Below are 17114 nucleotides of genomic sequence, written 5' to 3'. Positions count from 1 at the left end.
AACAAAGTTTTTATTACTTACCGTGAGTGGTGAGCTTGATAATCACAGAGTCAGTTCCGTAACTGTTTGTCACCGTACAATTGTAGTCTCCAAAGTAAGTCGATACTGGATCCAGAAGTGTTATGGTGCTGACTATTCCTTCAGGCGTGAATTCTTCCTGGACAAGATAGGGCGTGCTGTTCGATGTGAAATTCAATTCTCTACCTCCGAAGCTCCACGTCACCGTATCTGCCTTTGGTACGGAAATAGCTGTGCACTCAACCTGCGGGATGAGAATATTTTTCTTCAATTCCAGATGAAAATTAAGTATGTCGGGAAAATGACGCATTGCCAGTTATCATAGAATATTGAGTTGAATGTAAGTCTGATTTCAACGGCCAAGATCCCTGACTCATCGGGAAAGTAGCGTATCTTATATGAACAGATAAAATTTCTATGCCTGCAGTTGTTTTTAGTTTTTACCTTGACGACTCCTTCGTCTGGGACGTATTGAGTGCGTTGAGAAACGATGCTAGGTGCAGCTTTGATGTAGATATTTGCATAGCCAGTAAGTTCTGGGAATCCAGAAACATGCGCTTTGCAGTAATATCGTCCAGCAGATTCTGGGTTAACATGAACGCTGATGTTAGGACTGCTCGCTACGATTCGATCGGTTTCTTCGTGAATCCAGAGAACTTCTGGCGTTGGATTACCGTCAACGTCACATTGCAGGATTTCAGTAGCATCATAGTGAGTCTCTACCGATTGGGGAGGGTGCCGAAATTGTGGCCCATCTGTGCAAAAAACAAAATTCGATATGAAAAATTTGTCACAGAGTTGAACCTCGTTTTTTCCTTCTTCGAAACAGCTTGACAGCGCTATTCCTTCAGACCATTTCGTGAAAAACATCTGCAGTGAAAAAAGTAGACACTGAATAGACGTATAGTAAAGGAAACTAGTTAAATACTCAAATTAATACATGTTGTTGTAGAGACTGTTAGAGGCTTTGCATTCGCACTATGTTTGTTAAAATTTTACCATGTTTGTTTTTAACAAGAATGATATTATAATATACATTATAAGTTCTTCAGATATATTGTTGGGATTGAATAAATGTATTTTTTAAACATTATCTCAAATGTTTTGGAACAAATTTTTTTTACTTGCTGTAACTAGCTATAAAAAATTTTCAGCGATAAAGGACGACTTACGGTTTTATTCTAATTCTACATGAAATAGGATCAATTTTTAGAAGCGATCGAAAACTTATAAATAGTTATTTTAATAGTGCAATACATTTGTTTACAAGTTATATTTTTTTTATTCCTAGTATTGACTAAGTTATTTGCTAGTTATTTAGAAATTTCTCTTGGTTTCTTTTACTATATCAGAAGTTTTTGTACATATTTGCTAATCATGTCAAATTGAGATGATCGAATGATTTTTTACTGCCTAATCTCTGAGTAGGATCGCACAAATTAGTAGAATTCTAAATTATTCTTCAAAAGATTTCTTAAAAATTCGGAAATGTCGTGAATTTTATTACACTTCAAAGTTATTCAACAGAACCATAAAATTATAAAACCATAATGTGCTGTGATAGTATTCAACGAACATAAGGATTCGAATTTCTCGGCAAAATTGAAAATCCTTGTAGACAACTTGATTGTTTTCAAGCTAAGTGACAATTTCTCTAAAAATGTCTAAAGTACATTTAGCTATGAGTTTCCCGTTAAAAGATATAAATATCTGATAAACTTTCCAAATTTTCCAAAGAGTTGATTGGAAAATTTGAGAAAAATCTCAAATACTAAATTCCCAAACTTTTCCATAAATTGAAAAAAACAGTTGATGGAAGAACTGCAAATTTTTTTACCCACCGAGAGAAAACAAAAATTCACATATCTAATTAATCGTAATTAATGACTGTAAAAATTTTACGATGTGTTGCTACAACTGTGGTAACATGGACAGTATAAGACTGTAATAAATTAACGATATATATTGTTATATAAAAAATACGTTCTTTGTGCCCTGACTCACAAATGCTACAGCAGTCTTTTCAACGATTCTTTCTTCCCTATGTAAAATCACAATCTCTGCACTGTGATAATCGCGATTGCAGGCAATGCAGAGATCGCCTCTACCGACAATACAGTGTATATTTTACTTACAAGTGATGTCGAGTGTCTCGGTTTCTTCGCTTTTCCCGACGTCGTTGTGGACCTCGCATTTAACGATAGCGTCGTGATCGTGCCTCGTAACGTTGTGTATAATCATCTCTGTCGTATAATCGCCGATCACCTTTCTCTCGTTTATGTACCACCTGAAAATAAATAATCGTCGTCGAGACGAGAACGACGTTCGTTATTTAAAGCTAGCAAGCAAGGAAGAAAGGAAGAAAGGAAGGAAGGAAGGAAGGAAGGACGGAAAGCAGGAAAGAAGAAGAGAGGAAAAAGCGCTAGGGGTTGGATTTCTTGGGGTTGGGGCGCGTAGAGGGAGAGAGAGAGAAAGAGAGAGAGAGGAAAGATTGAATTTGCAACCCTCGATGATGATATTGATTCCTGATGGAAGAAGTTAAGGTGTTTGATGTTGTCCTCTGTATGTATCGCTCCGCATCCGAGCGGAGTTCCAATTTCGCCGAGACGTCGTCGGTTATATTTCGCGAATCAAAGTAAATCGTAAATTCAAACCAGTCTGTAGGTAAATACACGTGCCGCGTTATAACACACGTCCCGATAAATACTCGATACGGTACGATTGGTTCAGTGGAAAAATTGTTAGAAGGGGGATTGGTACGACTGCTTACCTGTATTCCATGTCTGAAGGATTCGCCTCTGCTCGACATTTGAATCTCAGCTCAGCGCCTTCGACTATTCTACCGTTCTTCGATAATCCTGATCGGATTCTGAGCGAAACTTTTGGGGCGTACCGTACCTGAAATTCAGTAAAATTTATTCCATGGTAGACTGAACACCAACGGCTGGTTAATTTCTCTAATGATATCTTCTCCACCTTTACACAGAATCATTTCCTTCTCTCTATCAATTTTGCCCCAAGGTTAATCGCGGGCATCTAATTTTACCCTAATGAATTCATTCCTTTATTATCCCGTTCGATTTGAATTTGGCAAACTTCCGTTACTCCGAATATTCCGAATCCTCTCATTCAAGATACGTCGTGAAACTCGCTTCAAAGGGTGTATCTTTGTTTCTCACTATGAAATTTGTCTAATTTCACCTGCGTACCACTACTGTTTAGACTAAACATGTACAGAGTATTTCCGAGTAAGCGCCACAGTATGTTGGGTTGCCTACCATTGAGGCGAATAAATATCGGTAAAACAGACCTACCGGGTCATAATCACTTCAGTCATGTCGAGCCATATAATCACTTTAACGTGACTGCGGAACGCGATTACAGAATTCTTCAGAGTAGGTTGCAAACGACGAAACAACTGCTTGGCCAAATTTACACAACTTGACGACAAGTGCAGTCCCAGCTCATTTGTAAGGACTTTTAAAGCGCTAGGTACCGATAACTAGGTAGGTATGTTTTACCGATATTTGTTCCCCTCGGTGGTAGGCAACCCAACAGACTGCGACGTTTACTCGGAAACATCCTGTGTAAAATTGATTCCACAACCAAGATAATCATGTTTAAGAATTAACCAGTTTCAGACTGTACGGAAAATTCATTCCTGTAACTATAACTCGTTTGTCGTGGTACTTTTCAAAGTCCATACGAATGAAAATCTCCAAAGTTTGATTTTCCCCATTTTTACCCTGAATAATAGTTTTGCAACTTGTAATCGCGCGCTTCTTCTTTTTCTAAACTAATTAACCCAATGAATCTTACTGACCTCAACGCGCAGTTTCACGTTTTGAGGAGTTCGCTCAGCGGCGTTATGACTTTGACAAGTAAATGTGGTGTTGTCGTGTTCCTTCCTCGGCATGACAGTGAGCACCGATCTTACAGTGACGAGAGGTCCTCCTTCAAATTTTTCGGTGTGAGTCTTGATCCCGTTGCGAAGAACATTGCCAAGTCCGTCGATCCAGGTGATCTGAAACGATAGAACCAAGAGAATGTCAAATCAGGGTATATTTCATCTCCTGCGGAATTACTGCAATGCGGAGCATCGTATACTGTATCCAGCAACGGTGGAGCGAAATACAGAATTCAACGAGCACAATTCAAAACTACGTCAGGACAATCCTCGGCATAACACGTTTCTGTACACAGATATAGACATCGAACATAGCTCTGTAACGTTTTCCCAATAAAACGAGGATTGCGCTGGTGGACCCGATGGCCTCAAAACCGATTGGCTCTTGGCTCTTGGCTCTTCGAATTCCTGTACCTACCCGCGTTACTCTGGACTCATTCTGGACGGTGCAGCATTCCGCGGGTTTACACCCACGGGAAATTATTGTTTGTTCGACCGCAAGAGTTGTTCCCGGGGATCATCGGAGGGTGAAGTACACCGCGATGGGGTGTTGAATATAGTATATTTATAGGCATTGCGGCAACTGCAGGTGGACGATCAATTTTCTCTGAAAATTCGCACCATTGTTGAAGGAGGTTCATCAAACGCGAAATTATGCATTTGCAGTTTATAATTCAGTCGGTTAAAAAAAAAAAAAAAAAAAAATATAGCCATTCGAAGAGCCGACATTTTTCGAAATCTTTTTTTTTTTCTCTTACAATTTTGTCGTCATTTTTATCAAAGGTGTGAAAGTCAGACAAACGAATTCAGTATAAAAATTTTCAACCCATGATAAAAAGTCGGTCGGAGTAAATAGTCAATTCCTGAACTTCGTCGCAAACGTTTTTTTTTTCTCATGAAATTCTGTATCATGTATGGAGTGCCTGAAATAACGATTGAAATACTCTGCTATCTCGGTATATTGCCGTTTTTCCAAAAAGAAAGTACCATTTCCTTTGCTTAGACTCGTCGATCCATCCTGAAATTACATATACATATACCATGTATAGACGGAGGAAAATGACGGAGGAAAGTATTGCAAGAGGGATGAAAATACCCTCTTTTCGCTTTGATCCAGACAGAAGTAACTTTTTCTCCGATATCTCGACACATATCCACCTTCTCCATGTATAATATAACGCGTTTATGTATCGCAGGTTATTGACGTAATCCGACGTTTTCCGAGCAGCTCTCTACATCTAATTCTTTCGTATATAAAGACCCTTCTTATCATCATAATTGGTAAAAGTATAACGATATACGTCAATGGGTCAGGGATGATAAAAGTCGCGCTTATATTGCAGTTGAAAACGTTATACCTTCGTCCTAGAAATTTTTTTTTCACACGCCATTTTTATCCAACATCAATTCAAAATGGTCAGGATAAAAATCATAATAAAAATGAACAGCGGAATGTACAGAAAAGATGGAAAACAAAAAAACCACAACGATATTCAAATATTACTATTTGGAAAATTCTGAAAGATATTTAGTTTTTTTTTTTTTTTTTTTTATACTGCCCTGATAAAATTTTGTAACAAACCAAATATCTGTTGTGTTTTTTCAATAATGCGAAATACTGTAAGGCCTCGATACTTTTTATTTAATCAAGATCTTTATGTGGACTATCATATATATATATATATATAATATTCTCGAGTAGTCAGAAGGGAGGATTTGTTATTGGACGTGAAATTGATTGCTATGTAAGCTCATAAAGGGGTTGCAATTGCAGCAGCAGAGGCCAGAGAGAGAGAGAGAGAGAGAGAGAGAGAGAGAGAGAGAGAGAGAGAGAGAGAGAGCTGCATCAGCATCAGCACTGCAGCAGCAGCAGCAGCAGTAGGAGGCTTATAGGCTGTGCCATGGTATAGAAGACGGAAATTTTGCGATAATTGAGTTTCCTGAAATCAAATGATTTCCTGGTATATACATGTATACTCTATCCACGCAAAGAGTATCGGGTCTGAAATCGATAACGGATAATCAGCTTCGCTCCGGCGCTAAGACGACAACGCGCTGATGACCGATATTGCGATCGGATGATCGATCGATCCGAGATCCGGTCGGTTCGTAGCTGCGTTGACTGGCGTTTAAATTTTTTTTCAAAGTTTCTCACTTTCTGTCGTACAAGAAATTCGATACTTATCCATACCTAATGAAGTTATACCGACACCCTGCGGTACTGAAATTAGACGAGTTATTACCCGCTGTTTTTTTCTTTCTCTTCGAAAAATAAATAAACAAATAGAATGAAAGAGTGTGAAAGAAAAAAAAAAATTCACATAATATCGTAGAAAATTTGTATGAAATGATTACGATTTCGCGTGAATTGTTCCAAGTATCATTTTCATTGGAAATTCATTCCAGCGTCGTCCGAGTAGCGAAAATTCATATAGGGATATTTCTACGCGAATTACACAGGGTTTTCAAAACACTTTAATTAACTTCGAAGAATTTTCTCAGGGAATTGACGGAATATTTCTGCGGATCATTCTCGGAGCATTTTGATGAAAATTTTATACAGAGTTTCGGGCTCTTTCTTCCGTTGCTGCTACCATAGCAACCCCTGAATTCTCTTACACGTTATATAAAGGAATTAATAATATTCTGCGAAGACGACGTTTCGAGACTATAGCCAAAGTAAAATTAGTTCAACAATTATCTACCTTCGATTGTAACTGAGGACTTTAGCACCTTCGGCGTTGAGCGTGATTCAAAACTTCTCAAAAAAAAAAAAACGACAACAACAACGATATTGCTAGATCGGTATCAGTCCACGTTCAAGTTTCATGAATTTTAGGATCTTGTTCGTATTCGACTTGAAGCCAATTCACAACTCGTTGTGTTCTCGCGCATTGGAACAGAAAAAAAAAAAAAAAAAAAAAAACTTTTACCCTGCATTGGTTGGATGGAGCATCGACCTCGTGGGGGTCGCGGTCGAATCAGGGATTAATTTAACAGCCTGTGTATTTTTATATATATATGTATATATATAGAGGGAGAGAAGGGAGCGTTGGTATCACGGTGGTATAAATCTAGATTCCAGATTCTAGAAGATTGCCGGTTGCATTCGGCCTGGCGATGCTACGGTGTGTATGTGTAAAGGAGTCGGGCGGATGGGAAGGTGTGAAAATCTATTTCCTGACGAATATTCATGACGCATCCGATTAAAATGCAGCCAAATTAAGCTGCGGCCGAGCGCGAGGGAGCCGCCCTGGGTAATCCTCTACTCTTCCTTCATTCCCGCAACTTCTCCACTCTTCTCTCATCGGCGCGCTTTAATCCTCAAACCCAATTCCGACGAGGAGCCCCCTGTCTGTTATACCGTCGAGAAGACGACGACGAAGAAGAAGAAGAAGAAGAAGAAGACAAAGAAGACGAAGAAAAAAACAGAATTTAGTTAGATGTACATTATACATACATAAATATATACTATACATATATATATATGAGGCATTCCACGCCGATTCGATCTGGGTTTTAACCCTTGACCTCTCAGACTTGGCGCGCGATTTTTTCTATGATTGTTCTCCCGTTGAAAGGTAATCTGTTTTTTTTTTTTTTTTCTCGACTCAATTTGAATTTTCTACAATTTTTGGAAACGATTTTATCGACCGACCAAATATGAACATTTCAAAATATTCTGAAAAATCCTGCGTCAAATATAAAAATTTTTAAGCTTGGACTCAGAGTGGGCCGATTTTTCCTTCTTACGGTTTTCAAGCTTTTTCGAAAAAAAAAAAAAAAAAAAATTAGAAGCGAAAGTCATTTTACTATGGATGGTTGCTGAAACATTTTTATATGTAACATGGGATTTTTGAAAATTTTTTTACACCTTTCGGAACCATTTTGCCATTTGTTATTTTTTTTATTGACAAAATAGGGAGGAAAAGAAAATCTTGCGAAAAATTTGAAAAAATTTTCAAACATCTCAGGTATATAAAAATAATATAAATATTATAAAAATGTTTCAGCAACCATCCATAGTAAAATTACTTTCGCTACTAATTATTTTGACGTTTTTTTTTTTCGGAAGAAGTTTGAAAACGGTAAGAAGGGAAAATCGGCCCACTCCGGGTCCAAGCTTGAAAATTTTGATATCCGACGCAGGATGTTTTTACAATTTTTCCAAATTTTTAATTTTTGACGGTCGATAAAATCGTTTCTAAAAATTGTAGAAAATTCAAATTGATTCGAGAAAAAAAAAACAGAGTACCTTTGAAAGTGAGAACAATCATAGAAAAAATCGCGCGCCAACTCTAAGAGATCAAGGGTAAAACCCAGGACGAATTGGCGTGGAATGACCCATGTATACACCTACAATAAGGCCCGGCATACCTTGAGGAGTAAATATTGAATAAATATACATATCTAACGCGGTAAGCTCCGTCGTCAATTTTGAAAATTCTTCTCGACCAACGGAGTGCGATAATTGAAAAAGATGATGAAGAAGAAGAAGAAGAAGAAGAAGAAGAGGAGGAGGAGGAAGAGGAAGATGAAGGGTAGGAAAAGGCCGCATACCTCAAAGCGACTATTCCCCCGGTTCTAACAAACTTTTCACTCCTTTGAAGTTTGACTAAAAATAATTGGGAACTTTTTCATGAAGGTATACATATATGGGAGATTCCGGCTCGGTTCCAGGGCTGCGTCGTAACTTCGACAAACCTCACGTACCTAACATTCAACGAAATATTTTCAACTTGTAAACGATATTTTATTTATCAATGTAAACTGATCCGTTCTGTTTTGATTCGCAAAAGAGAAGGTAAATAAAACAAATAGATAAATTTTCAACTATTGTTGCTTATGAATGAATTAGATATTGGTTAAATATTTTGTCGAACGTTGTATCGTAAGTGTACGATGAGACAAGTGTTAATTTCGTTCAAGGAATAGTCTAATTCTAACTTCTCGCGTTTACATGAACAGCGTGTGGAATTTAAGTTCTTAAATTGAGAATATTTTTCCGTCACACGAAACCAGAAGTGTGTTGGACTGAAATAAATTTATTTATTCAACCGCAATTAGACTTAATTTCGAGAATTGAAAATCAGTCTTATTTCATATCAGACAAAGTGAATACGGTATTATTTATTTGCTACACATATTACAGATAGATAATGTTAAAAAAACTAAATTGGAAAAATGTTTTTTGCCTGAAATAGAAAAAGTAATGAAAATTTGATTCGTTGAAGTTTCTTATTTTTATTTCTCGATAAAAAGGTTATCCTCCCCCCACCCAAACAAATGGTTCGTTCAAATTTAATGTCGCATTATCGAAATTCGTGGATTACGACGGAACAAAACAAAAACAAAAAAAAAATTAAAAATTCACAGCTACAATCTAGCTAATAGAAAATTATCGGGCAAATTTTTATACCAATTATACAGCGTACGGACATTTTATCCACGTAGGTGCACCTATCATATTTAAAATATGTGTACAATGTAAATATATTTATATATATAGATATAAATGTGTCAATATATGTACGTATATATTATACATAAACGGGACTTAAAAATGTCACGCAATTATGTCACGATAAAAAAAAGTCCCGTGACATTAGCGACAAGTCTGATAATTTTGCCATAAAATTGAAAAATGTTGAAATTTACTCCGAGTTCAACTTTGACCTTGAATAACTTTTGAACGAAGAGGTTTATCGCAAAATGACAAGAGACCTTTTATGCAGAGCATTAAATTTCCTGTGAGAACATGCATTGGTCATTTTTGTAAGATTTCGGATTCGTGACTTATCAAATACAGACAGAACAAACAGGCTGCTTCCCATGTTGTTTAAATGGGAAATCGAAAATGCAATTTTGCGACCTCTAAGAATTTTTTTACGGTTCTACAAAAATTCATGATGCATTTGGAGGTCTCAAACTTGAGTTTTAGCCGGTGGGAGAATAAAAAAAAAGAAGTTTTTTTTCGAGTCACGTTAATACATATATATATATATATATATATGCAGATATAGGTATATACTGGGCGCACGTGTCTCTTTACGGTCTCAGGGAGAAAGCTTTTACCTGGGAGCTTTCAGACGGGTTTCTAGGGCGTGCTTAATTAACTAACGTCGTTAATTAGTGTCGGGCAGGGTAGGACGAGGAGATGAAGAGAGATAGAAAACTGTAGTAGTAGATGCAGCTTCCCGAGGAGTTTGTCGCTGCTACAGGCGAATCGAAGAACGTGCCGCGGGGCATCCCGAGAAAGCCAAACGAAACGGAACGAAACGGAACGGAACGGAACGGAACGGAACGGAACAGGAGGAACGGGGCGAAAGACGGACGGCTAACTGCCGATCAGAAGTTATTTTTAAACCAGTTTGTGTAAGTTGCTGCGCGATATGCGGCAATTCGAGAATCGTCTGTAACGGGGGAGTCGAAGCGACGACGCCCGGAGGCATTTCGGGCTATTCAAAAACGACGAGCTTCTTTACCGTTCGTCGGGAAAAACCGCCGCGTCCCCCGTCGATACGAGAAAGGAATTCTTACTCCGGGCGGGAATTCCCCCCTCCTCTGCCCCCCCCTCGTTCCTCACCATCATTCTCGCCATGGCGAGCAAATATTATCGTTTCACGATCACCTCGTTCTCTCATCCTTCTCGTCCTTGTTCTTCGCCGGTATTCAACGTCAGATCAAACTTATCGTACACAACTGTTATACATGTACACGGGACGTTGATGATAGGAGGGAATTTATACAATTTACAAAATTGTTTCGACTTCAAATTTTTCATCTTTATTACAAGATATTATTCGCGATTGATCGATTGATCGTCGAGTTTAACTGTTTTCTTTTTTTTTATCCTGGTTATATAAATATATAATTTTTTGGATTAATCGATCATTGTCTTTTTAATTTATCGTTCATGGATCGGCCTCTTCAATGAGTCGTTTCTTTTTTGTGTCTTTTGATCGACTTTTTCAACTGATCACTTTGCGATTAATCGATCAATCGACAATTTCGATTTAAAGCTTTTTCGATGAATTGATTAATCGGCTCTTTCTTTTCCCAATAGTTTTATCGACCAATCGATTAACCGGCCCCTTTAATTAACGGTTTCTTCAATTACTCGATCAATTGTACAAACCTGTATATTCTTATGGTATAAATCGTTCTTAATATCCTAAAAAATGTATACATAACTCGCAGTATAAGTGACAAAAAAGAAACAAAAACAAAAAAAAAAGCAAACAAATTATGAAAGCAATCTTCTACCACATTCGATAAAGTACCGTTTGTCTCAAATTATCCAGCCTAAGATGATTGCTTTCCTTTATACATCTCGAATATTTCAATATTTCAAAGAACGTCGCGAATTTGAGTCGATTACTCCACAAATCTTCTCTATTTACCAGACTCAAATCCCCCCGTGATTATTGCCAAGGTTTTGTTTCTTTACTTTGAGTTTCGCCACTAAATATTTCGAAATTTGGCCCTCTCGGAACTTTTCAAATTTGTCATTACAACCCCGCCCCTTGACTGACTTAAATTAATGCGTATACCGGGACAATATCTTGAAAAAATTGAAAATCAACCGCGCATGCGCCAGTTTCATCAGCTGTTCGCGCAGGCTGGCCAACCCGAGTTTCAGCTCTCAAACACTGTTTTCTGGCGGCGATGTAGTTTATACGAATTTTCGAGGTTAGAATCTTAAATAATTGAGGTAGTGACTCGGAAAGGTTTGGGAAGCATTTGTTACTGGGTCGGAAAGTTGATTCTTCAAAGAACGGTCGGAATTTAATGCTTACGCTCTTTGAAAATTCAAACGTACACATTTTGCGTAAGTTGGCCAGCCTGCATCGCGGACAAAAATATCGTTGCGTGAAGATTTCGCCGACCAATGAGATTTAATTATTTGGCGCATGCGCGGTTGATTCTAAAGTTTCAACAAGTTTTACACTATCCATACGAACAGCGAATGCGGTAGATTTTCCGGAACGACGCGACGTGGAAACAACTTGTGCCACGAAATTTTAATATCTCTCGGGAAAGATGAGGACGATGATAGCTCCTGCAGTTTTATTTCTGGTGCAGCAGTCTCGTTTGTCGTCGTCGTCGACAGAAAGAGAGAGAGAGAGAGAGAGAGAGAGAGAGAGAGAGAGAGATGACGGTTCTAGATTCCCGGCAAGGTACGTTATATGTATATGCATATGCACATATATGTATATATATGTAATGCGATCCGATCATTCGTCGTTCGTATGCTCGCTTATGAGAAAACTTTCAGAGAAACTGGATCAAGGGTTTGCGGTGTCTTGAATATTTCGCAGTGCACGAGACTGACAATTTGTTTATCCGCTGCAATATTCTGTTACAGGAGGGTATTCGCATATTTTTATACAGAAATACACCACGCTCTAATCGCGAGCTCGTACTTGGTAACTTTGCGGTTTTCTACTAATAGTATTAAACATCCTATACATATATATATATATATATATATATTATTTGAATTATTATACTTATTATATTACAGTGTGATATTTTTATTTTTTCATTTTATTTTTACGAAGCTCAAGTTTATTGATATTACAATCTGCAATGATTATTTTAAAATACAATTATCTGAGTAACAAAGAACATCTGTGGTAAAGTCGTTGATTCGACAACTAATTGTACGCGAATGAATTTCACAAATTGTGTATTTTCCGGTATGAGCGGACAAAAAATAAAAAAAAATAAAAATGTGCATTTACATATATTTCGTTGTTATCAGGTACTCTCTTACAAGATTATTATTGGCAGATATTTTTAGTCGGTAGTTCGTGTGTTTTCAAGTTTTTTCTTTTTTTTTTTTTTTTCTTTCTTCATTCTACGACCAATAAATCGATAACGATTTCTGTATAGTATATAATATAACCCGTTACACGCTATCTGAAATCTAATTTCGCGTCTCATTAAGGAAATTCCGAGTTTCTAATATAGAAGATGTGGTTATTTTATTCGAGTAAGCGAACTCCCTGTACCTATATTATATATATATATATATATATATATGTGTATATATATATATATATATATATATGTACACATTATATACCTGCCGACGAGCACATAACGAGACTGAAAATATCTGTTGTGGTCGGTACTTATGTATCGTTGATCAGGTAGGGAGTGGGGGTTTAATTCGCAACGTGATCTCAGAAAGTAATTATCGGGAAGATATCGGATCGCTCTGTATTTTGCATAATTGAATTGCGAGAAAGGTTGCAGAATTACTCGCGGAAAAGAGGGATCGGGTAATGTGATTCGCGATGCGGTTTTATTATACACACGCATACACAGACACGTAAATTTAGACACGTCTGTGTGCCTGTCGGAAGGGAGGGGGGAGGGGGGGTTTAAACCTGCAGCTTCAACTGAAAAATTAATCAAATTTGTTTTCGCATTTGTAACCCTCAGTTTTTAATTAAAATTATGCAAATCCATGATTAATGTCTCGGGGTTCGGTGAAAGAGGAAAACAGCGCTTTGGGAAACGTACCAGTTTCTGCGATTGAATCATCCAAGGTAAACTTCAAACGACCAACAAACAAAAACGCGTCCCAATTTTTTCCGCGCTTGTTTTCTTGGGTTTTTTTATGGCACAAGAAAAAACAAGACAGTACGGGATGGAAAAAAAAAAAAATAAACTTAGAGACCCAGAAATCACTGAATAAATTAATGAAAACAAAATGTCAAAGCCTCTATCTCTCTTTTTTTACGTTTACTTTGAATTTGTGGTTAAAGCTTCGGGGATTAAGAGTATAATCGAGTTTCGCCGAGTTTACGTATACTCGGTAAAATTATTTCTCATTTGTTGTTTTTAAACTCATTTTTATTTTCATTTCATTTCGACGGGATCTTTGCTACGTTTTGCAAACCCGAGAGACGAACCTAAATCCACGGTTTTCGACAATCCTAGTCTCGGTTTTAACCTCGTGACGGCAATGTTTCATCAATATGTTATAAATTAATTATTGATTCGCCGATTTGTCAAAGGGCGGTGGTTTTCTTTAATACGTGTTTTTTATTTTTTTTTATCACACCTCTTGTCTTTTAATCTGTCCAATTCAAAAAAAACAAAAACTGTTCAACCCTTCATTTTACGCTGGGACGCTGAGCGTTCCCCCTTTTTATTTGTTAAACTACATTTTGATAACAACTGCCGAGTTTTTTTTTGGTTCCACATAATTTCTGAAATATTTCTGAGTATAAAAAGAAAGTATCAAACTTATTTACTTGATCATTGCAAAAATAGCACGTTTAAGCAAATGTTCGAAATTCGTATTTTTCCACGATAAGAAAAAGCAATTTCTGCTAATCTACCACAAAAATCCGGAAGCCAATTTTCACACGAACTCAATACACGCCAAAAAATTTTACACAATTCTTTAAAAATTATTCTTCTTGTTTTCGTTTGTCCGCCATATTATATCCGGCATTTTAAATTCGTGCACTTCGATTTCAGATTCGTAATAAGCGACTCCAAAAGCTCCAAAAAAAAAAAAAAAAAAAAAATGCACGAGTGTTAAAAAGATTTTTTTTTAACCAAAAATTGTTACCAGTTACTTTCTATCAATTTTATCACGTGACCTGCGCGTACATCGAGCAATTCGTCAAATTGTAATATCCCTCTCGATAAATAAATAAAAAAGTTTCGTTTTTCGGCGAAACGATTGTTTCATTTCTTCTCTTTCAAAAAATCATTATCATCTGGTCGGTTGTTTATTTTGTTCTATTCTATTCATTTCTTTTTTCTTTTTTTTTTTGTTTCTTCCTTATCGCTCATTCGTAGTATACTTTATTTCCTTTCTTTTTTAATACGGTAATAATCTCGAGTGCCGCTTTTATCCTGGTTTATAAAGACAATCGGCTTTAATAACCTCGCTTGCTTTCCACCCTAGCCGCCCTTCTTGTCGCCTTGACAATATTAACGGTGGAGAAAAAAAGAAAAAAAAGAAATATTTCTTCCTCTTCTTCCGTTTCTTTTTCCTTTTCTTCATCACGAGGCAATTGAGACCGAAATACGGGGGCGCGACTTGCGATTCGATTATTATACCGCGGGGCCAGCAGATTGGCAGGTACAACAGAGCCCTCCCGCGAATGTTAAAAATAGGGGCGGAATTTTCACCGCGTCGTATTTTCGACAACCCCTTTCGCGTCCGTACCTTATACCTAACGGTTAAAGTAAACTCGTCGCGGTTACCCATTCTTCCTCCTTATAATGGGGATGGATGTATTCTTAGGTCTATACGACGCCTTTGCAGGACGCGGTGCATTATAAACGACGCAGGCACTCTTAGAACCAACCCCCCCCCCCCCCCCCCCCCCCCCCCAATGCTCCTCGAGAGACCGGAAAGAGGGAACCTCAAACGAAATTCACCCCCGTCTCGAGGTGAATAAACACCCCCCGGTAAGGCTAATTAGGAAGACTGTGCGGGACACCAATTTGCCGAAAAATAACAACCGGTTTAATAGTCGTTAATACAAATACTACCCGAATCGGTTGGCGGTGAAGGCGGACGAGGTTATTCTTCTTACAACGGAAGTTTTGGAAGCTTTTCAGCTGCGCGCCATCTGAGAATCATCCGAGTAACATTGTCGATGCCAGTGTTTCGTCATTGTACGCGAGGGGGAGGAGGTCTCTTTCCTTTCTCGTTCGAAGAGTTGAAATCCAAAAAGAAAAATCGTACCGGTTTCTCGTTTCAACTCTGGTATATTTTTTTTTTTTCATACTATTTTCAGGATGTTGGAAGCTTTGACTCGGTAACGTTTTACTGTCAAAGACGTAAACGACGGTTCGGATTTCTAAACACTACAACTTCCGGTGGATGTAACACCGGGTACATGTCGGGATATTGAATTTCCGAGTTGACTGTACTGAAATTGTTTCACGATGAATTTCAACAACTACCAGATATTTTCACATATTATCTACGGACACAAATTTCATAAGTTGTTTACGATTTGATACAGGAATTCGGTTGTGAAAAAAAAAAAAAAAACCCCATAGATTTCAAAAATTAGGTTACGAGAAGAATAAGACCAAGGCTGAAGTTCAGTAACGTTTGCGTTACGAAACATGATGGAAAAAATCGTTGTTGCAGAACTTTGAAACGACTTTCGAGTAACGACTTTTCGAAATGTGCACATTTCTTTTTTCTTGCTACTAACTCCAACCTCGTGAATGAGAGCATGAAAACGAGATAAAGAAAAAAAAAAAAAAAAGAAAGTTAAACGACTCGATGAACTCGCAACGAATGTTCGCCGCAATGCGACGCGTACATCGTCCAAGTGTAGGTCGTACACTAATCGTAATCGTACAACCCGAGTAGGGTAATTATTTTTCATATTACGTGTATAATTACTTGATTACATACATGTGCATAAAAGAGAGCCAGAGAGGAGGAAATAGGACGAGGATGAAACTAGGTGGAGGAGGAGGGTTCCACGGGCGTACCGAAATTGATATCGATGCCTGAGCTGCGTCCGTGGCAGCAGACCACCACGGCTAATGGAATTTTCGTGTAATATGCCTGCTGAGAGATATGATTTGGCGTTACGTTTAAAACGATGAATTCAGATCTCATATCACCAGGGCTGCTGGTGACGCCTACTTTATACATCCGCTCTCACGTTTTCGCCAAGCTGTAGGATATTATGCCTATAATGAACCGTTGCCGAGTGTTCGACCATAATATTACAAATCATCGAGATTGAGCGCAACGGTTTTATATCCCGAACGGAAAATGGTAGGTGTAAATCAAATTGTTATTATTGTTATTATTTTTTTTTTTTTTAAACAGAACGATGGTAGTAGATCGAAGCAATACAAAATCGGACAATCGGAGATCTGGTTTATTCGTCATTTTTAAAAACTGATGGGTTTTTCATTCCGTGGTTTATTTCAAGTTAATTGGATTTTCATTTTTCGTAAAGCGGAGTTTCCTCTTTTTCTTTTTTTTTCACAGATCATTTGCCCGACTTATCCATTGTTCTCGTTTCGAAATATCCATCGATATTCTTGATATCATAATCAGTGTGTCAAATTGTTTTACAGACGTGAAATTCCACGAGAATTCCATGATTCCAGAATTTCCACGATAACTGGACACCTTGATAATGATTTCAGTGAAAGAAGAGAAGACGTTGGGATT

The 17114-nt window shown here is 37.6% G+C and overlaps 1 protein-coding gene across 1 annotated transcript in view; it reads right to left on the bottom strand.

Annotated features, from left to right (window-relative positions):
• LOC124308813 (irregular chiasm C-roughest protein-like) overlaps window positions 1–17114 on the bottom strand; it is a 90287-nt gene that overhangs the window by 3173 nt on the left and 70000 nt on the right. Inside the window, exons 4-8 of the mRNA XM_046771920.1 lie at window positions 3842–4042; window positions 2789–2916; window positions 2154–2305; window positions 463–773; window positions 22–262 (exon numbers count right to left, since the gene is read on the bottom strand). Coding sequence (XP_046627876.1) covers window positions 22–262; window positions 463–773; window positions 2154–2305; window positions 2789–2916; window positions 3842–4042 — 1033 coding nt within the window. The remainder of the gene's footprint in view (window positions 1–21; window positions 263–462; window positions 774–2153; window positions 2306–2788; window positions 2917–3841; window positions 4043–17114) is intronic.

The sequence above is a fragment of the Neodiprion virginianus genome, chromosome 7 (genome assembly GCF_021901495.1).
Source record: "Neodiprion virginianus isolate iyNeoVirg1 chromosome 7, iyNeoVirg1.1, whole genome shotgun sequence".
Taxonomy (NCBI): Eukaryota; Metazoa; Arthropoda; class Insecta; order Hymenoptera; family Diprionidae; genus Neodiprion; species Neodiprion virginianus.
Note: the sequence above shows the minus strand (reverse complement) of the source record. Positions and strands in the feature narration are given on the sequence as shown.